The sequence below is a fragment of the Octopus bimaculoides genome, chromosome 8 (assembly GCF_001194135.2).
Source record: "Octopus bimaculoides isolate UCB-OBI-ISO-001 chromosome 8, ASM119413v2, whole genome shotgun sequence".
In the NCBI taxonomy this organism is placed as follows: domain Eukaryota; kingdom Metazoa; phylum Mollusca; class Cephalopoda; order Octopoda; family Octopodidae; genus Octopus; species Octopus bimaculoides.
The window spans coordinates 50,617,167-50,644,694 of NC_068988.1; the positions used below are offsets into that span (position 1 = coordinate 50,617,167).

At 37.3% G+C, this 27,528-nt stretch overlaps 1 protein-coding gene across 1 annotated transcript in view; it reads left to right on the plus strand.

Moving 5' to 3' along the window:
- LOC106880566 (mediator of RNA polymerase II transcription subunit 23) overlaps nt 1–27,528 on the plus strand; it is a 52,496-nt gene that overhangs the window by 17,983 nt on the left and 6,985 nt on the right. The window contains exons 12-31 of the mRNA XM_014930561.2: nt 1,406–1,608; nt 2,671–2,744; nt 4,538–4,706; nt 5,107–5,249; nt 5,867–6,041; nt 7,670–7,839; nt 8,348–8,545; nt 10,175–10,241; nt 10,678–10,731; nt 12,178–12,286; nt 13,824–13,895; nt 15,565–15,675; nt 17,066–17,125; nt 18,563–18,670; nt 20,924–21,023; nt 21,585–21,683; nt 22,803–22,940; nt 26,163–26,328; nt 26,899–26,971; nt 27,092–27,303. Coding sequence (XP_014786047.1) covers nt 1,406–1,608; nt 2,671–2,744; nt 4,538–4,706; nt 5,107–5,249; nt 5,867–6,041; nt 7,670–7,839; nt 8,348–8,545; nt 10,175–10,241; nt 10,678–10,731; nt 12,178–12,286; nt 13,824–13,895; nt 15,565–15,675; nt 17,066–17,125; nt 18,563–18,670; nt 20,924–21,023; nt 21,585–21,683; nt 22,803–22,940; nt 26,163–26,328; nt 26,899–26,971; nt 27,092–27,303 — 2,501 coding nt within the window. The remainder of the gene's footprint in view (nt 1–1,405; nt 1,609–2,670; nt 2,745–4,537; nt 4,707–5,106; nt 5,250–5,866; nt 6,042–7,669; nt 7,840–8,347; nt 8,546–10,174; nt 10,242–10,677; nt 10,732–12,177; nt 12,287–13,823; nt 13,896–15,564; nt 15,676–17,065; nt 17,126–18,562; nt 18,671–20,923; nt 21,024–21,584; nt 21,684–22,802; nt 22,941–26,162; nt 26,329–26,898; nt 26,972–27,091; nt 27,304–27,528) is intronic.

A 27,528-nucleotide genomic window follows, 5' to 3' on the forward strand; every position in this document is an offset into this window, starting at 1 on the left:
ACACACACACATACACATACATGCACACACACAGAGATACAGGGTGTTTGGGCTAAATTTAACAGCTTGCATAAAAGGAAAAGGAAACACAATATCTCATCCTGAAATAAAAGCATTTTAAAAAATCAAAAAGTTTCAACTAAACTATGGCTGGGAGATAACAATTTACTCAAAGTAGCCATCTCCAGCTTCCACCACGGCCTCAAGATGGTTCTAGAACCTGGTGAACGCATTGTTCACTGTGTTCCTGGGAAGATTTTCAAACACCTTCTTGATCTTGGCCACCAACTCAGCCTTGGTGTTGCAGGCAGAGCGATGTCTTTCACAACCATGCCCCACGCATACTAATCCATGGGATTACAATTGGGGAAATTAGGAAGCCAGAAATTGGGGCTGGTGGAGTCTTAGAAATTCTCTGACAGCCACTTCTGATTCTTTCAGGAGGAGGTATGGCAAGGAGCTGAATTCTGCTGCCATACATGGCCTTCCAGCAGCATCTCTCTCCAGCCAGAGTTTAACCACAATCTCTAGCAGCTTCACATATCCATCTGAATTGAGTCTAAGGATCTGTTGAAAGATGTGGGTGGATGGCGTCACCCTCGCTGAAGACACACCCAAAGACCTGCTCGCCACAGCTTCATAGTCTCTGTTGCAGCTGTCCATGTCATGGCTTACTACCTTTATGGTGTTCACAGAAAGTTGAACAGCAATCATGATAACATTTTGATACCTGGCAATGATCATTATGATGTAGGTAACTTTTTTCCAATATCTAGACGGCTCCCAGTCATCAGCTAACTTCTCAACAACTTTAATCTTTATGCTCTTCAATACCATTGACTGTTCACCAATGCATCGAGCTGCTCCTGAAAAAAAGGAAACAAAAAATTATCAAATTTAACCCAAACACCCTGTATGTATGTGTGTGTACTGCATGCACATGTGTATGTGTGTCTGTTTCCTTTAGAAACAGCTGTGGATTGACAACAGGAAAGGCATCTTGCCATAGACAGTCTGCCTTGACAAAATTCTGATGACTCCATACGAGCATGGGAAGTGGACATAAAAACAACAATGATATATATCTTCATCATTATCATTTAACATCTGCTTTCCATGTTGGCATGGGTTGGATGATTCGACAGGAGCTGGCCAGCTGGAGAGCTGTCCAGACACCAGTTGTCTGTTTTGGCATGGTTTCTATGGTTAGATGCTTTCTTAATGCCAGCCACTTTATAGAGTGTGCTTGACATCTTGATGGATTCAACAGGTCAAAAGACCATGTCTTGCCCCAGTCTCATTGGAGGGGTACTGGGTAAGACCTATTTCTTTATGGTGTTTATTTTGAAAATGCCAATTGAAGATAGTCTGTGTAATACTTTGTTTCTTTTTTTGTCTTTTCTAGCTTGCTGATTTCCTACCAGTGTTGAAACTCTATGACTTGCTTTACTCTGATACAGAGGTATTACCTGTCCCTGATGTTACTAAACCTCAGTCTACACATGCTTTAGCTAGTACTTCCATATGGATTCACCTGAATAAAAAAGCTCATACAGACAAAGCAAGGCTCCAGAGACCAATTCCACATGCTCTTAAAGATCATTTGGAGTAAGCATTATTTTTATTTCTTTTTTATATCTTTTTCAGTCATTCTTTGTCATCTCCTTATGATATTATTGTGTGCTGCCACTCTGGTCACAGTTCAAATCCACTGCAGTTGTCACATTGTATTTATGGACAAAACACATTATCTCACATAGTGTCAGTTCACTTAGATGTCAGGAATGTATTTTGTATATTTTGAAGAATGCCTGCTGTGAATTGACTGATGTTAGATCTCATAATGCAGGGAAACGGTCGCATAATCAAGTACCTGCATGCCTGGAGAACAATGTTGTGTAGAAACAATTGTAGTGATTGAAAATAAATGTCCAACCATACTCCTTCTATTATATATATATATATTTTATGGAGATGTACTTGCACAGTAAGCGAACTGATCTGAGATCGTGTGCTGGAACGAAAACAATTGCAGTATGGAAGGTGTTTATAAGCCATTTAAGAAACACACAAAAACCGTTAGATTCACTTCAACATTCAAATTTAATTTGCCAAAATATTTTTGTCGCTTTGAGACCTCCACCTGTTCACTGACAAAATTCCATGCTGCATATATATAGACACACACACACACTTATATAGTGACCTTGGTGTTTGTAGTATTCTTCATGTATCATTGCCTTGGCATGTATTGGTACATAAACAAATATTAAGGCAATGATTTTTTTATTAAATATGAGATGTAAATGTCTCATGAAATGTTATATTGTCATTGAATTAGAGAGAAATTAATAGCTTATCTGGTCAATATTATTCTAGTAAGGCAACAAGCTGACAGAAATGTTAGTACACCGGGCAACTTTGCGTTCTGAGTTAAAATTCTTCTGAGGTCAACATCGCCTTTCATCCTTTTGAAGTTGCTAAAATAAGTACCAGTTGAGCACTGGGGGGTTGATGTAATCGATGTACCTCCTCCTTCTCCTCCTCCTCCTCCTCCTCCTCCCTTCTCCCTCCCCGCCCCTCCTCCTCTGAAATTGCTGGCCTTGTGCCAAAATCTGACATCAATATTATTTCAGTTATGTTTACTTACTTTTACTTTCTCTCTTACAGATTTCTGAAACATGCATTCAGCCAGAAGAATTTGTTACTTGGAGATTATAAAATAGCTTTGTTATGCAATGCTTGTAAGTCTGGCTACAAAACTTGTAATTTTTTTTTTTATTATCTTTTATCTTTTACTTGTTTCAGTGATTGGAATACAGCTATGCTGGAGCATTGCCTTGCAGGTTTTAGTTGACTGAATCAATCCCAGTACTTATTATTTTAAAGCCTGGTATTTACTGTATTGGTCTCATTTGCCAAACTGCTAAGTTACTGGAGTGTAAATGAATCAACATCAGTTGCCAAGTGGTAGTGGTGGAGGACAAGCACGAACAAATAAACGCATGCGCGTTTGTACATGCATACACACACTCACACATACACACATGTACATGCATACGATGGGCTTCAACACAGTTTCTCTGTACCACATTCGCTTTCAGCTTATAATGTTTTAGTCAGTCTAGAGCTATAGTAGAAGACAATTGTCTAAGGTGTCATGCAGTGGAACTGAACTCAAAACCACTTGATTGCAAAGCAAGCTTGTTAACCTCACAGCTATTGCTCAGCACCTATAAGAACTTCTTTTGAAGTGGAATATATCTGTTCCCTCTTTTGTTTTTTAATGGAAGGGAAAACTTCAACTTATTGTATTTTGGAAACTATCACTTCCTCCTGCAGCTTTCAAAAGTGTGCCTATATATATATATATATATATATGTGTGTGTGTGTGTGTGTGTGTGTTGTATCTGTATGTGTATATGTCTAAGTGTCTGTATCTACATGTGTATATACTTATGTGTCTGCCAGAATCTCAGGCATGGCTGTGTGTTTAAGAAGTCTTCTCAACCAAATACTTCAAGCTCAAACTCACTTTGTGACACTTTAGGTAAGTGTCTTCTATTACAGCTCTGGCCTACTAAAACCTTATGAGAGGAGTTGGTAGATGGAAACTGAAAGAAGCCTGTCACACACATGCACAGGTGTATGTGCTTGTGTGTGCATGTGTGTGTCTCCTTGTCTTGATATCACATGATAGTTGTAAATGAGCATTACGGTCATACAATCAGTGTCATTCATTTCCAATATTCTGCGAAAACATTTCTAGCTGTGGGGAAATATTACCTTACTTGGAAACGAGGGTTGGTGACAGGAAGAGCATCAGACCATAGAAAAATCTACCTCAGTTAACTCCTTTCATTCCATACAAATTTGGAAAAGTGGGTGTTAAAATGATGATTATAAGTTTGTCTTGATTTTCCTGTCTGGTTGCTAACAGAAGCAAGAAAGCAAATAGTAAGAAAACAGTAAGGGGTAGTTAAAAGAAGGAGTGAGAAAAATAGTTCCGACAAGTCTTCTGAGAGGGGTTGTTATTAATTTCTAACATTGTTACAAAGTTATAAATTTGAATGAGGCTGTATGTAATTGATTACATCGATCTTTTTATTTGAATTGTGCTGATTTTATTTACACCTAAGAGATTGAAAGTTAGAGGATCGCATTTAAATACCACAGAATATGTTTTTCAAGTGCCCCACCACTTCTTTCAATCTGTTGCCTTTGAAGGATCTACTAATACTGCATCTGCTTCATTCTCTAATCCTTCATCTTGTAGCATAAAGCTGTTCCCGACTCCCTTGAGTTTTGTTGTCTTGTGAGCTGCATTACAACCTCACTAGTACCAGTGACATGAAAAAAAAAAAAAAAAGAAGCATCCAGCACATGCTGTAAAGTGGCTGATATTAGGAACGTATATGCAACTGTAGAAACATAAATATTAAATAATGCTTTTTAATCTTCGATCTTGTTTATCTTCTTTTCTTCTTGAAAGTTATCTTTCTATCTTCATATATTTGTTTTCTTATTTTCTTCACAGATAGCACCAATTCTGAATATTTTAGTCTTCCTATGGCCATTTTGGTTGAAAATATCCATGGAAATAACAAAAACACAACCCTGTTACCAGGAAACATCGTTGCTGGGGCACCAACCCAACCGTTACCAATGAGCTTATTGGATTCTCTCACAGTTCATGCCAAAATGAGGTGAGGTGATATATTTTGTACTGGTCATGCCAGAGTTATTTAACTTTGCTATATATATATAGTACTGACTCCCGAGTTTTGCAGTCTTCATTCTTCTACCCATCCCACCCACACACTTCTCTCATACTCTTATGAACTTACCCTCTCTTTCTTCCTAATCCGGTGTCTGTATTCCCTCTTATACTCACCTTCCGTCACTTGAGAGCTTCTCACACTTCATCACCATCATCTGTGTCTTCCTTCTAGTTGCTTCCATCCACCCTTATACAGTGCAGGGTAGCCATGTATTGGTAGTCCAAAACCTTATCCACATTGCAATCCCACCTCTACATGGTTTGAATGTGCCTATCATTATGTTGACACAGTCATTTTATTCTTATCATCTTTATTTCAATTGCAGCTTGATCCACAGCATTGTGACAAAAGTTATTCAAATGGCAAAGAAGAAAACCAATATTGCCTTAGCACCAGCATTAGTTGAGACATACAGTCGTCTACTTGTTTACATGGAGATTGAATCACTTGGAATTAAAGCTTTCATAAGTGAGTGCATTTCACTTCAACCATAAACCCTTTGCTCATTTGGATCACCTCTGCAAACATCATATTCGTGTATTTTCCTTTTTTTTACTTTTGTCTTTTAGTCAGGAGGGAAGGGCAATGCTCATGGCTCTTTACAATGCCTACACGATTGGTGGTAATGAACCATACACTTGGTCAAACCGATGGGGCTCATTCTTTCTTACACCTCATAGGTGATGTTGAATCAGGCACTATCAACTAACTCTTGAGTGCCTTTAACTGAACCCACTTTATTTCAAGTATTCAGACCAGGTCTTTAGTCTGAAGATAACTTGAGTTGCTATATTTTCTGAGTTCACACACACACACACACACACACACACACACACACACACACACACACACACACACACACACACACACACACAAACAAATGTATATATTCAAATACTCTCTGCTCAGATCAAATCTTCTTCATCATAAGCACATATCTGTATAACTATTCTCTTTACAGGTTCAACTATCTTCATTATTATCAATGAGCATATACCCATTTACGTATTCCTCTTCCAGTTCGATCCATCATCATTACCAGCAGTATTATATATATCTACATTTAACTACTGTTCTTTTAACAGGTCAATTGTTACCTAATGTCTTTGCAAGCCAGGCTTGGGGTATCCTGCACACATTACTTGAAATGTTCAGTTACCGACTGCATCACATTCAGCCCCATTATAGGGTGCAACTTCTAGGTCACCTTCACTCGCTGGCTTCTGTTCCACAAACCAATCAGAATCAGTTACATTTGTGGTGAGTAACCCTTTTGACTCCCATTTCTTTTATTTCTTCTTCTCTTCTGCATTCTTATACTTTGCTTACTTCTCCTGACTTTTCCCTTTTTTAAGTAATCCTTTCTTTTCTCTTCCTTCTCCTTTACATCAGCAAGCACCTCTTCACTTCTCTCTCCCTCTCTTTATCCTCTTTCTTTTATTTTACCATTCTCTTTTTCTTTTCCCTTCTCTTGTTTTTCCTTTACTTTTCCTGTACTCTTCCCTATTTCCTCCTTTACCTTCTTTCTTATCTATTTTTTTTCACTCTTTTTAATTCATCAAATATGATCATCATTTTTTACATCCATTTTTCCATACTTGCATAGGTCAGACAGAGTTTAACACTCACATATACACACACTTGCATACTTGTACATACATACATACATACATACACATGACAAATTCTTTCAGCTTCTGTTTATGAAGTCCTCTTGCAAGGCTTTGGTCAACCCAGGGCTGTTGTAGGAGACACTTACCCAAGTTGTCACACAAAACGTTTGAACCTGGAACCTTGTAGTTAAGCTGCAAACTTGTTATCACACTACTGTACCTGTACAGTAGTGTCCAAATAGGTGATGCCTTGCTCCTCTAAACAGGAGATGTAATTCACTTTTCCTGAATCTATCTGTCTGATAGTAAATACATTCAACTTCCTTCTTTCTTCCCCAACAAAATTTCTATCCTTTTACTATTGAGAGAGCAAATTGACAGAATCAGTGGAGCACCAAACAATGCTTTGTGGTATTTAGATATGTCCCTTTACATTCTGCAATCAAATCCTGTCAGGAGCGACTCTGTCTTGCATCCTTCTGGGGTGATAAAGGAAGCACCAGTCAAGTAATAGGGTGTCAGCTGTTCTCTTCCCACTAAACATTTGTGGTTCTGTGTCTACATGAGAAATCATTATTATAATCAATTCAATCAGTTATAACCTATGCCCTCTCTAATTTGTAGCCTTGTATTTATGTTAGAAAGTATATATTTCACTGTGTAACAAAATTATATTTTTTTTGTCTTTGGTCAGTTGGTGTTCTTTCCCATTTGCTTCTATCTAGAAATCAGAGAAAATGACTAATATTCCCCTCAAACTTTGCTTTTGTGACTTGGACATCAATGTTTTGAAACTGATCTATTTTCCATTACATTTCAGACAGATTCAGCACTGAGTTGTTGAAGCAGAAATATCGTTGTAGCAAATACTCTGTTCAATACCACAGATTTTCTTGTCGGTTGCCTGACCTTAACCACTTGTGCATGTCCCTTAGTGACTGACAATAAGTGCATCTCTGATCATGAGCAGGAGGAGTGGGAGAGCATCATAGCCATGTGTTGAGAGGAATTCTTTGGGGTTTGAATAAATGTAACGAAAGTAAAGTTTGAAAGAAATATTAGTAGTTTTCCATACTTCCTAGAGGTAAGCAAATAGGAAATAACAGTCGCTACCCAAGGACAAAAATTGTGTTACACAGTGTTATTAGTTATTTGTACTAATGATTTGAAAATAATAAACTTTATATTTTCTTTTCTTTCCACTGAAAATGAACCCTGAAATTGTTCAAGTTAGATCTAAAACCCAATTAAAAATTTTTAATATATTATTCGTAGCGTTGAAAGTACAGCTTTGCGACTTATCACTGGTTTGGGCAGTAATGAGATTCAGCCCCAGCTCACCAAGGTTTTCAAAGAACCCAAAGGACCGAATTTTCTGTCACTAGATTCTGAAGAACTGAATCGAGCTTTGGTCCTCACACTTGCAAGGGCTATGCATATCACAGGTAGGTAGAATATATTATTATTTGGACATTCACATCATCAATATATAATTATTATCATTTCATTGCTGTTATGCAAAAGCATCGTAAGTCCAAAATGTTGCTTTTTCAGAAAATGAAAAAATTGTTTCATTTCATTTCTTTTTACATTTGCAAAACCGTTGTACTACACTTAGGCAATTTTCATATCTTGGCATCTGAAGCAGCAGGGGATACGATAGTTTGACCAAAAAAATCGGCTATTGCAAACTAAAATAAATATTGAAAAAAATGCATTTGGCCAAACTTGGACATATGATAGTTTAACATAATAGCAATGATTTGTACATTTACATCATTTAATCTTGGGCTATTGGATATGCTATTCTGTGATATTCTTGCTTTTTATTCCAACTTAAGGTATATCTTTTTGTTTCATTTCTCAGCTAAAATGTGTGTGTGTGTCTGTATGTATCTGTTTATGTGTTGGTATGTTTTTTTTTTATATTTCCATTGCTATTTTATGTTGCAGGTGCTGAAAGTCTATCTGGAAATTGGTGCTGGGAAATCTTGAGTGCAATCATGATGAATACTCCACATGGCTGGCCCAGTCATACATTGTCTTCCTTCCCAGCAACCATCAGTGAATTCTTTAACCAAAATTCTGCTGTCAAGGAAGATAAAACCGTTCTTCAGAAGAACGTAGATACAGAGTATAAGAAATGGAGAAGTAGGTTCTACTAAGACTCATTTTGTTGTTGTCTGTGATAAAGTTATACTGATAATCGTCGGCATTAAACCTGTTCAGATTGACATTTTTTTCACTGATTCCTCTCTCTCTCTCTCCCTTGGCTGGGTAACCATGTACCTCCTCTATAGCAAGACACCTGTTTCTACCGCTGTGTCTTTTTGTCACACTCTTATCTCTCCTCATCTGACTGAAGATCACCTTTTCCAGTGCCCCACCCCCTCTCAAAATTCCTTGTTTTGCAAGTTACTTGGTGATCCTGCCTGTGCTGGTGCCATGTAAAAAGCATTCAGTCCACACTGTAAAGTGGTTGGCATTTGGAAGGGTATCCAGCTGTAAAAACCATGCCAAATCTGACCTCGCCTGTGCTGGGGCTATGTAAAAAGCACTCTGTCCACTCTCTTGGGTGGTTGGTATTAGGAAGGGTATCCAGCTGTACAAATGATGCCAAAACAGACACAATAGCCTAGTGTAGTCTTCTACCTAGCCGGCTCCTGTCAAACCATCCAATCCATGTCAGCATGGAACATGGATGTTAAATGATGATAATGATTATGAAGTCTCTCTCTCTCTTTCTCTCATACACACATACTCTCATGCACACATGTATTTTAGTCTCATGGTGAAAGAGTTTGCAAAGCGTAATGGAACCAGTATATCAGAGTAGTCTCTTCAGCTGTATTGTTGCTGAGGTATCAATTCTCTGAAGCCAAACACATGCTTTCTTATTATCTTAGGTTTACATTTCACACACTATTTTTACTGTTTGGTAAAATAGGTAAAGACCCCCTTTGGTCACAAATAACCGTGGGATTGCATTTAGAAAGTTACTCTCTGATGCACAAGTCTGGGCAAGGTTGTTTATGGAAGACCAGCAGTTGCTCATGCATACCAGCCTCCCCTCTCCACACCACCGATGTTATCCAAGGGAAAGGCAAAGACTGATACAGCTTGGTACTAGTGATGTTGCAGCATTGTGAAATAAAGTGTCTTGCTCAAGAACACAACATAGCCTGGTCTGGGAATCGAACTCGCTACCTCATGATTGTGAACCTGATGCTTTAACCACCAAGCTATGTGCCTTAGAGGGGAACTTCTTAGGTGCAATCCCATGGTCATTCATGACCAAGAGAGTCTTTACTGTGTGGCACTTTCTAAATATATATGTAATTTGTAGTTTCTCTCATGCTAGTATGGGTTAAATATTTGTTTTTTGTTTATACTCATATAGTAATATATGAGACCTATACGGGTGCAGTCAATCTATTACAGTAGAAGAGCTGCTAGTACAAAGTGAGAAGTGAAATTGTTGCATATTTGTTTCATTATGAACTTATAAAATGTGGAGACTATTAAAGTAAACAGTAAACTCTGGAGAATCTAGTGATTGACCATCAGTAATTAGTGAGTACAGAATGTTCAGAAATTGTGAATGGTTTGCTATGTAGAAAAGCATAACATTTTGTCAAAGAGTGGTTTTTTTCTGATGATACTGAATAACTGAATAGGGGGCAGTTGGAGAGAGAGGAAAAATAAAATATAAAAAATGAGAGGTGGAAGAGAGTCACCATTTTCTCTGTCTTTTCACAAGTTATTTTTCTCTTTCTCTAGGTATGGCCAATGAAAATGACATTATTGCTCATTTCTCTATGCAGGGTACACCACCTTTGTTTCTCTGGTAAGTAGCTGATCTGTTAATCTTCTCACTCACTCATAAACAAGCAATCAGTGCCTCCTCATGCATCTACAGTATTATTAGAATTCATTATATAAAATGCATGGTTATAGCACCAGTCATCAATTATCTGAAACAGCTGTAAAGCTAAGACTTGATTGCATCATGTAACTGCAATGGAACATTCCATATATACATATACTTTCCTTATGCCTTTCTCTGTCTTTTCCGATTCTCTCAAATTATTAGAATCGGTTGTCAATTCTCTCAAATGTATGTCATGGTTAATATAGTTTTAAATGTTATCTGATAATGAGACAGCTGGCCATAGTTGGACCATCTTTTGGCTGATCGTAAGTCAGAGTAAAGTTGGGTCTAAATAACAGCAACAACAATGCTGTCATGCTCCTGCTAAAACTGAAAATATTTTCTACTTCAGCATTATCTGGAAAAATCTGCTGGATGACAATCGAATATCTTCAACAGCATACAAGTAAGAAACCTTGTCCTATATAATCTCTCTGTATGTATATACATATGTGATCTGTGTGTGCTTGTATAATTTGTTCATTTTTACATCTGTATTTCTGTGCTAGCATAGGTTACATGAATATATTATTGAAGCATTGTATATTCATCTAAACTATGCTAGCAAATAAAAAATAAAAAAATAAAAAGAAGCAAATGATATGTATGTGGGCAAGCATGACTAGATGGGCATCTGGGTATATATTATAAGAACTCTTGTCCATCCCATGCCAGCATGGAAAAAAATGCTCATAAAAGTGATGATTGTGTCTGTGTGCGCATGCTTGTGTGTGTATATATATATGTACACTGTGCTCGTGCAATGCTGTGCTCATTTCACAGTTTAGTTGCTAAGAGTAGGAAGGACATCCAGCTACAAACACACTTGTTCCAACGAAACAAACTCTCCCAACCATGTAAACTTGATAAAATGTATTTGGAAACTAATGAAAGCCATATAAAAATGCATAATGAAATGAAAAATGTATTTATTCAGTATTTTGACTTTAACAAACATTAAGTGACTTCTGTAATTTTTCTATATATAGGCATGGGTGTGTGGTAAAAATCTTACTTCCAAACCACATGGTTCTGGGTTCAGTTCCGCTGCGTGTTACCTTAGGCAAGTGTCTTCTACTATAACCTCAGGCCAGCCAAAGCCTTGTCAATGGATTTAGCAGACGGAAATCCCCTGTAACTTAGCAGTTTGGCAAAGAGACCAATAGAATAAGTACTAGGCTTAAAAATAAGTCCTGGGATCAATTTGTTTGACAAAAACACTTCAAGGCATGGCTGCAGTCAGATGACTGAAATGAGTAAAAGAATAAAAGAACAAGCACTCAGAGAGCGCAAAGCTCTGCCAAGGCAACACCAACGTCCTCTCAATGATTAGCCGGAGATGATTTTTAAAATGAGAATATCTGAAATAAACTCAACTGCTCTCACAAACGAGAATACTAAAAATGAACCCGACTGCTCTCAAAAATTAAGTAAAAAATCTGGAAAAATAATCCAGAATCCTTGTCCAATACTGGATCAATCCCAAAATCTAATCAGTTCATACCAGCCATGAGGCCAAACATTCCTGAAAGTTTCATCCGAATCCATCCAGCAGTTCTTGAGATATCTTGTCCACGGGCAAACAAACAAACAAACAAACATGACTGAAAACAATACCTCCACCTTTACTAAGGTGGAGGTAATAAAAGAATAAAAGAATGTTGCTAAAAAACAATGCTTCAAGTAACTGTAAGGCCTTACTAATAAACCCTTTCACCAGTGAACTAATGCAGTAAACAACTGCCAGTGAATTTGTCAATAAGTGATTGACTATGCAGAAGCTACTGTTTAATACAAGTTCTAGATATTGTCAAACTAACTGGTAAAATATTTACTCTCTTTCACTACTTAGAGTTTTGGAACGCTTAGGACCAAGATCCTTGTCATCACACTTACGAACTTTTGCTGATTTTCTAGTATTTGAATTTTCAAGTTCTCCAAGCGGTCCACAACTAACTAAGGTGAGTCTTCTGTTTTCCCTTTTTTCTTTTTTGTTTTGTATTGTTGTTTTATGCTACCTGATTCACATCTCAGTAGATTGGATTTATACATGATCTATACATTGATTACGTCATTGTAGAGATAAAATGGCACTGCAGATGTGGATGAATATATTAGCCTATATATCATAAATGTTCATATTTACCCTGAGGCAATTGTTTCTGGACAGATCATTTGTCTGTGTATGTCTCAGTTCAGTTTGCTGTCAGGTAATTGGTACCAGATTTTCAAATAATGTTACTTTTAACAGAATCTATTTAATAAGAGAGCACCTATGGTAGGAGTATCTGGCTCATGGAATTGTTTAGTCCAGCCTCCTGTTCAATTTTACAAAAATATGTTATTTTTAATTTTAAAATATTCTGTAAAATATATATATTGCCAAAATTATAGACTGCATCAAAAGAAAGGTTACATGACACGAGGCCATGGAACAATACACTCCAACTTCTGGTTCGCAAACATACTTCCACTTCACTCTGCTGTTTTTGCCATTACAGTTGCGGTCTCAGCTTTCCATAGCTCTCTTGTCTTACGCTACCTTCACTCAGTTACTCTCAGCTGGAGTTTTTTTCCCTCTATAGTTGTTGATTTGTAATTTTTCAAGATGAATACAGCAATACCTCAGCTTAGATTGTTTCAAGTTACATCATTTTCAACTTTGTCATTTTGTTTTTTTAAAAATAACCTTCAATTTGAGTTCATTTATCCAATTTATGTTGGTTTCAGCAAACATATTTAAAAAAAGAACACCTAGAATCTAATACTGAAGTGGAAAAAATCATAAAATACATGTGAAAATATGTACAAACCATTTATTGAAACAAATAGGAATGAATAAATTTTTTAAAATGATTTTTCATGCCATTTTCTCAAGTTAAGTTGCATGTCTTGGAACCATTTACCAGTGTAAGTTGAAGTTCTGGCATTCTGTTGGTTATGATGATGAGGGTTCCAGTTGAGCTGATCAACAGAACAGCTTGCTTATGGAATTAACATCCAAGTGGCTGAGCACTTGACACACATGCATACCCTTAACGTAGTTCTCAGGGAGATTCAGCATGACATACCAAATGTGACAAGGCTGGCCCTTTGATATACAGGTACTAGTAATTTTTGAGTGAACTGGAGTAATGTGAAATGCACCACCAGAAACTGAACTCCTGATTGTGAGCCAAATATCCTAATAAGTAAGCCACACGCTTTTACAGTTGAGGTGTGCATGTATTAACCACATTAACCTTACTGGTCTTAGGGTACAACCCCTTCCACTAAGCTAATAAAAAAAGAATCTGAAAAGAACTGCTTATTGGCTTTTAAAACTTGACTATATATGGATAAGAGTTTATTGTTCACTACCATTATGCTCATCAGACATTAAATCTAAACATTCCAATAGAAATTACCATAGGAATGACTGACTTTAGTTTAAGATTCTACAGATGCTGTTGTGGCTCGTTTAGTTGTTGTTGATATCTGTTTGTTTATATTTTGCAGTATGTGGACGTCCTGAATGACATGGTCTGGAAATATAATATAGTCACTATTGATAGAGTAGTCTTGTGTTTGGTAAGTGTTATATACAGTATATTGGTCACTCTGTGTCTATGTGTGTGTGTGTGTGTGTGTGTGTGCATACACACACACACATAGTATATATATACACGCACACATAGGCACTTATGTGAATGTATATATATATTTATATACATGTTTATGTATGTGTGTACATATATATATAAATACATGTATATATGTGTGTATGTATATATACGTATGTATATATGTTTGTACGTATATATATGTATATATATATATGTGTGTGTGTGTGTGTGCATGTATATATATATAAACACACATACTCATACACACACGTTTTTATGTGCAGTTATAATGAAAACATGAAAACAATTTTACAGTAATCTGATGGGTTACCCTATACTTTTGTAGAGTACAAATTTATTATTCTTAAAAAGAAAATGAGAAGTGTGATTATAAATATACCATAAAAACCCATGTAATTTATGTACCTTTTTTGCAAAAATCAAAATAAACTTTAGCGGGTGTGTAAATTACAAGAGTTGATTGCTTCCAGAATTTTTTTAGAAATTTATTTTTGTTGAAAAATATAAACATTCATACTGGAAGTTGACTCATTTAATGTTAATGGTTAACTACTTTTGAAGTCTGATGTACATGCTGGTAATCAAGGTCTGGGCCATGTTTTACATAATTTATTCATTTGAGTAAAGTGTCATCCAAGCTGATGTTTATTGGTAATTAAACTTAATTTGCAACACCAAGGAGGGCATACTAAGTGAGAAGAACAGACTGACACATGTCAGTTCCGCAAGACTGATTTTATTTATATAGACAATACAAACACTTTGTAATTTAACAGCCTTTAATGTGATACCTGTTAAATAGAAATTATGTTAAATACAACTAAATTGAAAACCTTTTTCGCCAGGCCATATCGGCAATTCAGAAAACTCTTAGGTGAGACTTTCACATGAGTAGAAGCTTTTTTTAACAATTTTTATCCTGAAAATCAACTGCATAAATTACACAGGTGTGCAAATTACTTGAGTTTTTATGGCATATCCATATTTTGGCTAAGTCAGCCAAGAATAATGATTTCTCCAGAGTAAGGAAATAACCAAAGATTGACAGTTTCTATATGTCATCATCATCATTTAACATCCACTTTTCTCTGCTTGCATGGGTTGGATGGATCTGACCCATATGCACCTGTTATATTTGTATACAGCTCCTCCTGCTTCAATAAATAAAGGAAATAGCCCCTGTATCTATCAGGAAAGTCTAATCATCTTCAATTTGTAGAAAAGTAAGAAATCATCATCATCATCATCGTTTAACGTCCGCTTTCCATGCTAGCATGGGTTAGATGATTTGACTGAGGACTGGTGAAACCAGATGGCTACACCAGGCTCCAATCTGATTTGGCAGAGTTTCTACAGCTGGATGCCCTTCCTAACGCCAACCACTCCGAGAGTGAATATTTAACCACATACCTAAGAATAAACGTCCATGTTAAAACTCATTCACCTGCTGACTTGCTTGCTATCCCCTCATTCTCTCTCTGCCCACTTTTCCCTTATCTCTCTTTTCCTATCTTTTCTTCTTTGCTCTCCTTCTCTCTCTCTTTCTCTATACTTCTAGTTTTTATCTTCTTTAGTACACTCTCACTAACTGCTACTTTTTGGTTCCATTGCAGGCATTGAGAAACCTGGAAGCGAATGAGGCACAAGTTTGCTGCCTTATCATACAATTGCTGCTGATGCGCCATAATGATTTCAAGAGTAGGGTCTCTGACTTCGTGAAAATGGTGAGTTGAGTTTCCTTGTTGGCTATTTCTGTTACATTGAAATATAATGGCTGATATGACTAGCATAAACTAACTTATTTTGCAGTTAGGTTATACTTTGCTATTTGTGTGTCTATGACATAAAAGCATATCAGATGTGGTGTGACATACAATCATATTGATATGGTGTGATATACAAACATATCAGGTACACTTCAGGACAGTGGTTCTCAGCCATGGTCCATGTTATCCCTGGGGGTCCTTGTAAGATTTTGGGTGGGGTCCATGCAAGCAAAATAGTAAACTGGGAATCCACATTAGTATTTTAAGGGTTCATGAAAATATTTTTAGTTGTATTTATTGCATGGAACAGGTTGGTTTCTTTCTCTAACGTTTTATATTGTTTAACATGTTTCCGGCCACTGAAATACATGTTCTCTCAGAGAGTGTAATTGCAAACCTACATGAGTGAATGTGTGACAAAACAAAATAGGAATTTTGAAAGAAGTGTCTATAAAGCTATTTTTCAAACATCAAATGACTATGGGAAGTCACCTGAATAAAATAGTAATCTAAGGGATTCATAGGTAAAAAAACTAAAACTAAAAAAGTTTGAGAACCACTGTATTAGGATATTGATGTAATGGGACGTACTGGTATACTGATGTGGTGGGACATACTAGGATAGTAATGAAGTGGGACATACTTAGATATTGATGTGGTGGGATGTATTAGTATAAGACATGGTGTGATGCTAAGTGATAGAGAAATGTAATATTGAATGACAATATTATAGCTAAATCTCATAGAATTGGAAAAGAAATTCCAGACATGGAAATAGAACAAAGAATTGGGATGCCTCAAAGTGAATTAAACAAACATCATTGTTTAACGTCCGCTTTCCATGCTAGCATGGGTTGGACGATTTGAATGAGGACTGGCAAGCCAGAAGGCTGCACCAGGCTCCAATCTAATCTGGCTGAGTTTTTACAGCTGGATGTCCTTCCTAACGCCAACCACTCCAAGAGTGTAGTGGGTGCTTTTATGTGCCACCGGCACGAGGGCCAGTCACACAGTACTGGCCATGGCCACACTCAAAAAGGTATTTTTTACGTGCCACCTGCATGGGAGTCAGTCCAGCAGCACTGGCAATGACCTCGCTCGAATAATTTTCTAATGTGCCACCAGCACAAGTGCTAGAAAACGATAAAGTATTTTTAAGTAGGAAACTCAAGAGGGCCCTGCTACCATTAGGGAAATGGCCATGCTTGATATGCAGAAAAAGGAGTACAAACTATAACTGCAAAAGGAGTGTGCAATGTTGGTAACACTTGATGTGTAAATAGATTAATATTATGTCTTGTTATGGTTGCTGTTGTAATGTATCAATTTATTTTATTTCAATCTTCAGAACACTGGAGAACATTGGTCTCAGAATAATTGGCATGAAAACCACATGAAATTCCATCGAGTATGTTGATTCTTTCTCTTCCTTTCTTCCTTCCTTCCTCTATACCTACCTATCCACATCCGTACATACATACAATATGAAGAACTGAAAGAAATACTGCTAAGCACTTTGTCCGCCATTCTAACCATTTTGCCAGTTGCTGCTGCATAATAGTTAAAAGAAATTCTTTCTAATTTTAATACAAGACCAGCAGTCGTTTTTTTAGGTGAGTGGGGAAGTCAATTATACTGATGCCACTACTTCACTGGTACTTTATGCTAATAACCTTGAAAGGATGAAAGGCAATGTTGACCTTAGCAGAATTTTAACTCAAAATGTAGAGAACCAGAAGAAAATGTTGCTCAGCATTTTGTCTGGCACACTAACGATTCTGCCAGCTCTCTCTCTCTCTCTCTCTCTCGCTCGCTCTCCTCCCTCTTACTCAGTGAGGCTGGGCTCAGCCCAGGTTAACAGTCCCAGAGGCATCATCAGGCATAGAGCTCACCAGGTCCACCAGTGTGCCCACCCCCACCTCGCTGGCTGTCCCTTGCCAGCCCCTCTGCACCCTCAAAGGTGATGTTGAGCTTCTGGAGTTCTTCTTTAATCACGCCCAGCCATATGAACAATTTTGGCACAAGACCAGCAACTCCAGGCATGGGGTAAGTCAATTACATTGCCTCCAGTGCATAGCTTGGACTCATTTTATTATCCTCAAAAGGATGAAAGGCAAAGTCAAACTTGGTGGAATTTGAACTCAGAACGTCAAAACATGAAATGCCACTAAGCATTTTATCTGGCATGCTAATGGTTCTTCCTACTCGTCATCCTTTAATAATAATAAAAACCAGGTGTTGAGAGGAATTCTTTGGGGCTCTGGAAACATGGCTGTTTTGTTTAACATCTGTAAGCAACCCTTATTCAGGGACCTTTTGAGTGAGATGGTTTACTTGACCTGAAGAAAAGGTGGGCCCTACCTGCAAAGTCATGTGCTATTTATCTTTATATGAGATCACCATGTTGTGCACATATGGTTGTGATTCCTGTGCCTGGTGTACTCTTATCAGATGGGTAGTCATGATGGGTATATTGGTCTTCATATATTTGTACCCCAGTGTCACTTTGATGGTGTGCGCTGCTCTCTCACTCAATAATAATAATAATAATAATAATAATAAAATGCCCTGATGCAGTACCAGGCACTGGCTCCCATGGCTTTTGATATTAACTGATTGGAAGTGTTATCATGTACATGTTTTGCCTTGGTATAATAGATGGGCTGCAGCAAATATTCTGCTCATATGGTTGTGATTCCTGTACCTGGTGTACCCTTATCAGACGGAGAGTCATGATGGGTATATTTGGCTTCGTATATTTTACCTCAGTGTCACTTTGATGGTATGCTCCACTCTCTCACTCATTAATAATAATAATAATGTATAACATTCTTTTAATTTATAGAAATATCCTGAGAAATTTTATTATGAAGGAATTCAAGATTTAAATAGCCCCAACCAACATCAGTATCTTCCCATTTATTTTGGCAATGTCTGTCTCAGGTTTTTACCAGTAAGTATTAGAAATATTCACTTTGAGGTTTATTACATTTGAAAATGAAGTTTTTTTTTTTTTTTTTTTTTTTTTTGTCTTTTACCTTAATTTGGTATAATTCTGAGCCAAAGTATGGCTTTTATGCAATGCTTTGTTATCTTTTCTTTTATCTTCTATTTGTTTCAGTTGTTGGACTGCGGCCATACTAGGGCATTGCGTTGAAAGGTTTAGTCAAACAAATCAACTCCAGTGCTTATTTTTTTGCTTTTGTTTTAAGCCTTGTACTTATTCGATTGATCTCTTTTGCTGAACTGTTAAGTTATGGGGACATAAACAAACCAACACTGGCTGTCAATAAGTTGTTGGGAGCAAGCACAAATACAAGGACATACACATGTAAATATATACGTATGTATACAATGGGCTTCTTTCAGTTTCTCCATACCAAATCTATTCACGAGGCTTTGGTCGGTTTGAGGCTCTTGTAGAAGATACTTGCCCAAGGTGCCATGTAGTGGGACTGAACCCCAGACTACATGGCTGGGAAGCAAGCTTCCCTTATTATTAGTTATTTTTCAGAATCATTGATTGATTTTAGTGCTGTCCATTGATATTGTGGTTATAAGCGGAGTAAGAATGTGTACTTGTGGTTCTAATTGGTAGAAGATACTTGTGAATATTGAAACCAATTAATTTCTGGAGAAATAAGCTTGTACTAGCAACACAGGTTCAGCATGTTCCAAGCATAGTTGGATACTGAACTACAGCAGGACATCAAGGCAACACTTTATTGCATTATGTTTACACAGATCGAAAATGAGTAATTTAATCTGTGTAACATAATGCAAAGAAGTGTTCCCATCAGGTTCTGTTGTGGTTCAGTGTCCATTTACACTTTGAACCTCCAGTTCTGATGAGTTAGGTTTGATGGATAAGCATACTAAACATTAAGTTGTATGGAGCCGAATCTGTTAGTAAATAAATAATACATACGTGTGTGTGTGTGTGTATGTCTGTGTATTTTTTTCTTTTATTCTTTTACTTGTTTCAGTCATTTGACTGCAGCCATGCTGGAGCACCACTATCAGTTGAACAAATTGACCCAAGGACTTATTCTTTGTAAGCCTAGTACTTATTCTATCGGTCTCTTTTGCCGAACTGCTAAGTTACAGAGACGTAAACACACTAACATTGGTTGTCAAATGATGGTGTGGGGACAAACACAAGACACACAAATACACACACACACACACACACACACACACACACAATGGGCTTCTTTCAGTTTCTTGTCCACCAAATCCACTTACAAGTCTTTGGTCGGTCCAAGGCTACAATAGAAGACACTTGCCCAAGGTGCCACATGGCGTGACTGAATCAGGAATCTTGTGGTTTGGAAGCAAGTTTCTATCACACAGCCACTCCATATATACATGTGTGTGTGAATATATATATATATGCATGTGTGTGTATACATACATAAACTTGAAACCAAGAATTTTGGTCAAACGAATTGACCCTAGTCCTTTTTTGCTTTTTTAAGGCTGGCACTTATTCTATTGGGCTCTTTTGCCGAACCGCTAAGTTACGGGGACGTAAACACACCAACATCAGTTGTCAAACAGTGGTGGAGGACAAGCACAAATGCAAAGACACACACACATGATGGTTTTCTTTTAGTTCCCATTTACCATATCCACTCACAAGGCTCAAGGATATAGTAAAAGACACTTGCCCAAGGTGCCACACAGTGAGACTGAACCTGGAACCATGTGGTTGGGAAGCAAACTTCTTAACACACAACCACATCTGTGCATGTATATATTTTCTATTTGAATGCTTAAATATTATTGAATTTCATCATCTTGAAATAAATGGTCTCCAATTAATGAAGCATCTCAGTCATCCAGGCAGTGTTATTTACTTGTAATCCACTGCGATAGTATGTCTGGATGCCTTGACATGTTTTAACATGTTCTGTATTCTCAGCAGACAAAAAACACACTCAAACAGTATCACTTTCTTACAGTTTTCTGCATAACTTTGTTCAAATTGCTCATTATTTGATAGGCTGGAGGATTATTACCTGGCTTAGAAACAAACAGGTAAGGATCAATGCCAGGAAGAGCATTAGAAGTAGAAAACTCTTCCCCGGTGTAGTTTTTGTCTGATACATTCAGTCTTGGAAAAGGAGATGTTAAAATGATTATGATGATTATTTACATCAATTTGCCAATTTACTAGTTCTAAATTTTCCTTCCCCAACTATAGGTTTTAGATATTGTCATCCACAGACTTCTTGAAGTACCTTTGGCAAATAAATCCTTGGAGAATATTTTGGAACATCTAGGAGGCCTGTACAAATTCCACGGTATAGACATTTTTGTTGTTGTTTAGCCAAAATTGAGTTTATAATAAAATATGTTGTTGAGCTAAGACAAAACCAAGAGAAAGGTTTCATTTCAGACATATACTGCCTTTAACCCTTTAGCATTCAGATTACTCTCTCAAAATGTAATATCCATTTATTCACATTGCTTTGAATTAATCATACATTACCTTGTAGCTAAGACATTTTCATGATGTGATTGCTTAGTTTTAGAAATACATTGTAGGATAGTAGTGAGAGGCCAGATCTGGCTAGTTTTAACTTAAAACTGGTTGAATATTTTGGCTAGATATGACTGATTTGAATGCTAAAGGGTTAAAAATCTATAGAATGCAATTTGAAATAATAGCATGTCAGCCACTACTTTGAAACGGGCAACAGTTCTTTTAGTGCAATCCAGACAATGTGTTGTCATTGTTGTTACTGCTGCTTCTGCTGTTGTTGTTGTCATTGTTGTGTTGCTGCTGTTGTTATTGTTACTGTTGTCATCATTGTCGTTATTGCACATATTTTGATTGACGTTTATTTTACTTCTTGTTTCAGATAGTCCTGTTATATACTTATACAACACTTTACATTATTACGAGAATAAACTTTCAAATCAGCATGTACTGAAGAGGAAATTAGTACAAGCAATAGTTGGTAAAGTTTTCCTTTCTGATACACTTATGATTTGTTTCTATTAGATGTCTTTTTATGTTTATCTGTTCCACCCTTCTTGAATGGATCTGTGGCACGGGCGTATCACTCTGATACTACCACAAACTATAAAAGCTGCGCTCAAAAACCAAATGACATTACAATTTCATGCATATCGAATCAACTACAAGTAGCAGTTTTGATGATCTAAAGCTATGTGAAATAAACGTCAAAGATGCTTTGCCTCATGCAGAAAATGCTGGAGTCACTCAGATATTTTGCAAGCTCTTCTAAATCCAACAGTGGGTTTCCAGCATTGCAATAGATTTAGAATTGCTTACAACACTGAGTAGCTCCTGCAGTTTCTGCATGGAACAAAGCATCTCTGATGTTTATTTCATCTTTGATTATCTAATGCTATCATCATCATCATTTAATGTCCATCTTCCATGAATGCATGGGTAGGACAGTTCACAGGAGCTGGCCAGGTGGAAAAACTACCCTATGCTGCTCTGTCTGTTTTGGCAGAGATTTTACAGTTGGATGCCCTTCCTAACACCAATCACTCTGCAGAGTGCACTTTATGCTTTTTACATGGCACTAGCACAGCTGAGGTTAGTTTTGACATAGCTGGATGCCCTCCCAAATGCCAACCACTTTACAGAGTGGATTGGATGCTTTTTACATGGCACCAGCACTATGTGTGTGTGTGTGTGTGTGTATACTCAATATTTTTCAGGTATTATCACTGCCATCATATTAAAGATAGTTGCTCTTTATTCAGAATGCTTTATATCAGTGGTTCCCAAACTTTTTATGGCTGCTACCCCCTTAGCTCCCAGGCCACATTCCTAGCCCACCCACCAAATAGATCACTTTCTACTTCAAATTCAAAACAACTGTATTTCACATATAAAACTTAACCTAAATAACCCATTATTTTGGTTTTTTTTTACATACATTACTCCCTTTTGGCTACACCATTTTTGCCCCACTTTTCTTCAGTGCTCACTTACTGGATGTTCCCACCACCTGCAAGGGGGCAGTACCATCCACTTTGAGAACCACTGCTTTATATTAATATTTTGAATTCAAGTATTTCTTATTTGTTTGACCCTGTAGGTGCTCTCAAGGAGATACGTCCCCCGAATTGGTGTCTGACAGAAGATTACCAGAATTATCTCCTGAAGCCCTCAGATGATTTGACATGGATACCTGACCAAGAATATTACATTCGCCTTGTTGGACGTCTTGTTAATAGTATCCTTTCAGATCTTCAGTTAACAGAAAATAGTTGAACATGAGTTTTACAGCTTCTTAATTCTTTTGATACCAACCCTACTTGAGTGAGATTGTCCCTAGTTCCATGATACTAACTCATTTGAGTAAGACTGACCCTGATCCTTGATACTAAGCCACCTGATAGTTCTGATCAAATGATACTGACCTGTCTGAGTGACATTACCCCTGATCCCAAATACGAACCCACCTCAATCAAACTATCTCCTGTTTCTTGGTATCAGCCCACTTGTGTGAGACCTCTGCTGTCCCCATGATATCAGTTCATCTGAAACTACATGTGTTTGAGTGTTCATCTTCTAATTATATTTTTGATCAAATCTTTTTTACTACATGAATAGTGAATCATTATGTAAATATTTCGTTCCGTAAGTTATTTGTCTTTTGTGTTCTAAACACTAGCTTGACAGATCAATAAATGGGAAGGTTATAGTTATTTTGTTAAACTTCTCTAAATGTCTATCATCTATAAAATTAACTTTAAGATATTGCATGTCTACTCTGGTTGAAAATATGGACAATGTCCACAAAAGGATAATAATGATTTTCATTTTCGAAGGTAGTGAGCTGGCAGAAACGTTAGCATGCTGGGCAAAATGCTTAGCGGTATTTCGTCTGTCTTTACTTTCTGAGGTTGACTTTGCCTTTCATCCTTTCAGGGTTGTTAAATTAAGTACCAGTTGCGTACTGGGGTTGATCTAATCGACTGCCCCCCCCCCACACACACACACAAAAAAAAAATTGGGGCTTTGTGCCTAGAGTAGAAGAGAATAATAATTTTCATTTTATATTAGTAATACATGTAACCTACATGCAACAGTCATTATGCACAGTTAATCTGACTGTAAATCCTGTTGTCAATAGGTTAATCTTGCTTATCAGTTTGATGAACCTAATATATTTGACTGCTGCAATGTTATTAAGATTGACTGGTTCAGCTAATGCTTCAATATTTGATTCATATTAAAAGATATTGGTGTACCTCAGGCAACATGGTTGTGGTCTAGTACAAAGAGATAACAGGGTGATGTCATAGTAGGTTGGTGAGAGGGGGTGCTATGCTAAGAGAAGTAAAGCTGAGCTTGAAGGAAAGAATGAACAGGTAGAAGGAGGAGGTGATACTTGGTGGGTTAGCAGTTTATCAATGAGGAAACCAAAGGGTAAGAGTGAAAGATGGTAGAATTGAGCAATGAAAAGAAAACTGTGAAGTGACAAAATGAAAAATTTAAATATTGCAAAATGAAGAATGAAAAAAGAAAAGAGAGAAACATTAAAAAAAGCTATCTTAAAAAATTAGAAAATGAAATTAAAATGAAAAGAAGTTCAAGGGTTCTTCAAAAGTGTAGAAAGTTGAAAAGGTCTAGTGGTTTTTGATATATATATATATATATATATATATATATATATATATATATATATATAGTTGCAGACAGCTAGATAGATAGATAGATAGATAGATAGATAGATAGATAGATAGATAGATAGATAGATAGATAGATAGATAGATAGATAGATAGATAGATAGACAGACAGCTAGCTAGATAGATGGATAGATAGACCGGCAGATAAATAGATCAGAAATACAAAATATCAAAAGTTAAAACGTTTAGCAGCTTTTGAGAGGTAGATAGATAAGTAGATAAATAGATAGATAGATTGATAGATAGAAACATAGAGGAGACCTACTGGTGGTGTGTGGTCTGTGTGTAGCCTTGTTGCTGGTTCTAGAGTTAGTGGGTTATGTGAGTGCTTTTGGATCTACAATCCTTCATCAGACTATACACTTTACATGGTTATTACTGCTGGCATTGGTTAGAGGTTCTGGAGGTAGTAATGAATTTCCAACCGTCAAGTTCGTCCCAGCAGTTGAGGCTGGGTGCCTTCTTCCTCATTAAATGCACTTCCTTTATTCAAAGGTTGACCATATCTGTTCCCTGGCCAGTATCCAGGGGGACAATTCTCTATCACAGTGTTGGTGGTGTTGGAATGCGGCGCTGGGTGTTGTGGCCTTGTGAAGATGTTCTTTCACTCTGACATGTAGCTGTTGTTTAGTCAATCCAATATATTTATCCCTACAAGTACAGGTCATTTCGTATATTACATTTGTTTGAAAACATAGCTAGGTGCTGTCTGTGGGCTGTTTGGCTTTGAGTGGGGCTTTGGTTCAGACAGCATGTGTTCTGTATGCTGTTGTTATGAGAGAGATAGTGTCTGAGGGTGTGGTCTCACCTCGTGACTCTGACAAGGAGGCCAGACTTTCTGACAACGTTCCTTAGTTTGTTTTCAACCCTTTCTCTGTAGTATGGAAGGTTGATATATGTCCATCTAACATCTTTCCACTTATCTCTCTCTCTCTCTCTCTCTTTCACTTTATCTTTGTCTACTTTCCCCTTTCCTTCTGTCGTTGTATCCGTTGCTGTCTCTGTTATATCTGTTGTTGTTAATGTCATTAACTTCATCAGTTTGTCAGTTGTTGTTGTTGCCACCGCTGCTGCTGTTGTTGCTACCATTGTTGTTGTTGGTGGTGGTCTTGTTGTGGTGTCTTGGTATTTGTGTGTTACACACTTTCTCACACACTTTCTCTGTGAACCTGGGTCTGTATCCTCTACTGTACAGCATCCTGATGAAATCCGTCCTCACATCATCTTTTACATCAGCCTCGTCACATCTACTTATGCGGCTGTTGAGCTCATTAAGGGCTACATTTATGTTTCAGCATCTGTGGGTATGCTGAATCCGAATGGAGGGAGATGTCTTTCTTCGCCTCTTTCTCAAAGAAGCAGATTGTGGCATGTCTCCATGTGAAGGATACGTTGAAGTCCAAGAGGCTCAGTGAGCCATTTGTGGCTGGGTGTTCAATTTCGAATTGGATGTTGTGGTGGAGGTTGTTAAAGATGTTATGGATCCTGGGGTGATCTCAGGTGGCTGGTATCAAAAATGTTAATATGTTTTCAATAGGACATTAATTTTCACAGTTTGTAAACACTAAGATATTCAGTATCTTTTATTATTTACCTTTTAGACCACAGCCATGCTGGGGCATAACCTTGAATGAGTTACTTGAAAGAATAAATCCCAGTAGTATATCATTTAATAGGACAGTGTATACATACAGGGATGTTTATTATTAAACTGTGCCAACAAATCACATGTTATTTGTTTCTTTCCTTAAGCTAGCATCAGCTATCTCCGATGTTTCTCCATCACCATTCCCTTGCTGTGACTGGCGCTTCAACGAATTCCCTAACCCTGCTGCTCATGCTTTACATGTCACCTGCATTGAGATAATGGCATTACCAATTCCAAGTCAGATAGCAAGTGCTGCCCTCCTTGATGTTATTCTCACCAGGTAATTTTTTCTTCCTTCCATAGTCATTCATCATCACCATTTTAATGTGGCTCTTTTTTGTACTTGCATGGGTCAGACAGAATTTATTGAAGCAGATTGTCTACAGCCAGATACTCTTCCTGTCACCAACCCTTAACTGTTTCCCAGCAAGCTTATATTTCATTATGACCAGATATGTTTTTGTGGAATATTGGAAATGAATAGCATTCATTTACAATGATCCCACAATGTCAAGACAACAGTCACAACTATGACTTCATTTGGCTTGATGGGTCTTCTCAAGCACAGCATATTGCCAAAGGTCTCAGTCATTAGTCATTGTCTCCGTGAGTCTCAAAGTTCAAAGATCATGCTTTACTACCTCATTTCATATATTTGTAATTATTGTAATCCACTGTCCATCTGTGTATCAGTGTATACTTGCATATGTATGTACATGCATACTATATACATACATGTGTGTATATAGGAGACTATTGGAAAATATATATTAATCAAGAGTTGTGAATGTAGAAGCACGAAAGATGAAGTTTGTTTTCAAGGACTGTCTTTTAATGTTTCCTGTTTCAGCTGCACCAGAGTTCCAAGAGAAAAAGTAATGAGCTGGATGAATGCTGTTGCCCTCATACTCACATCATTACCGGTAAGAAATGAAGGTGTAGAGACTTCTTTTTCCCCTGTTTTTTGCAAGTTTTACCACTAATACCACCACCATAATAATAATAACAACAACAATGATAATCTTCATTTTACTTTGTTTCAGGAACATTACTTCTCTGTTCTCAATGACAAGATAGTGGAACAGATGTGTAGTCCACTGCTGTCCAGTTCAAACAGTCGATGTGACCCATTCCAGTTGTTCAACTTCAAGGCCAGCCATCAGGTGTATGCAGAGCAGTACTGCAGCTATTTGCTGTCTCTGGTGCATGCCTGCTGGCACCATGCCTGTATCGGTCAGCTCAGTCAGATCCCTGCGTGAGTATGATTAAATGTTTGCATGCTCATCTTAGGAATACACACACTCCATTTCTCTCTCCCTCTGAGGTATAATATCTTGTACTGTTCACATTTCCCATCACACAAACATGCATATGTCTTTCTTCCACGGTACATATACACACGCACGCCTACCTCTTTCTCCTAAGGCACATATGTACACACACACACACACACACACACACACACACACACACACACACT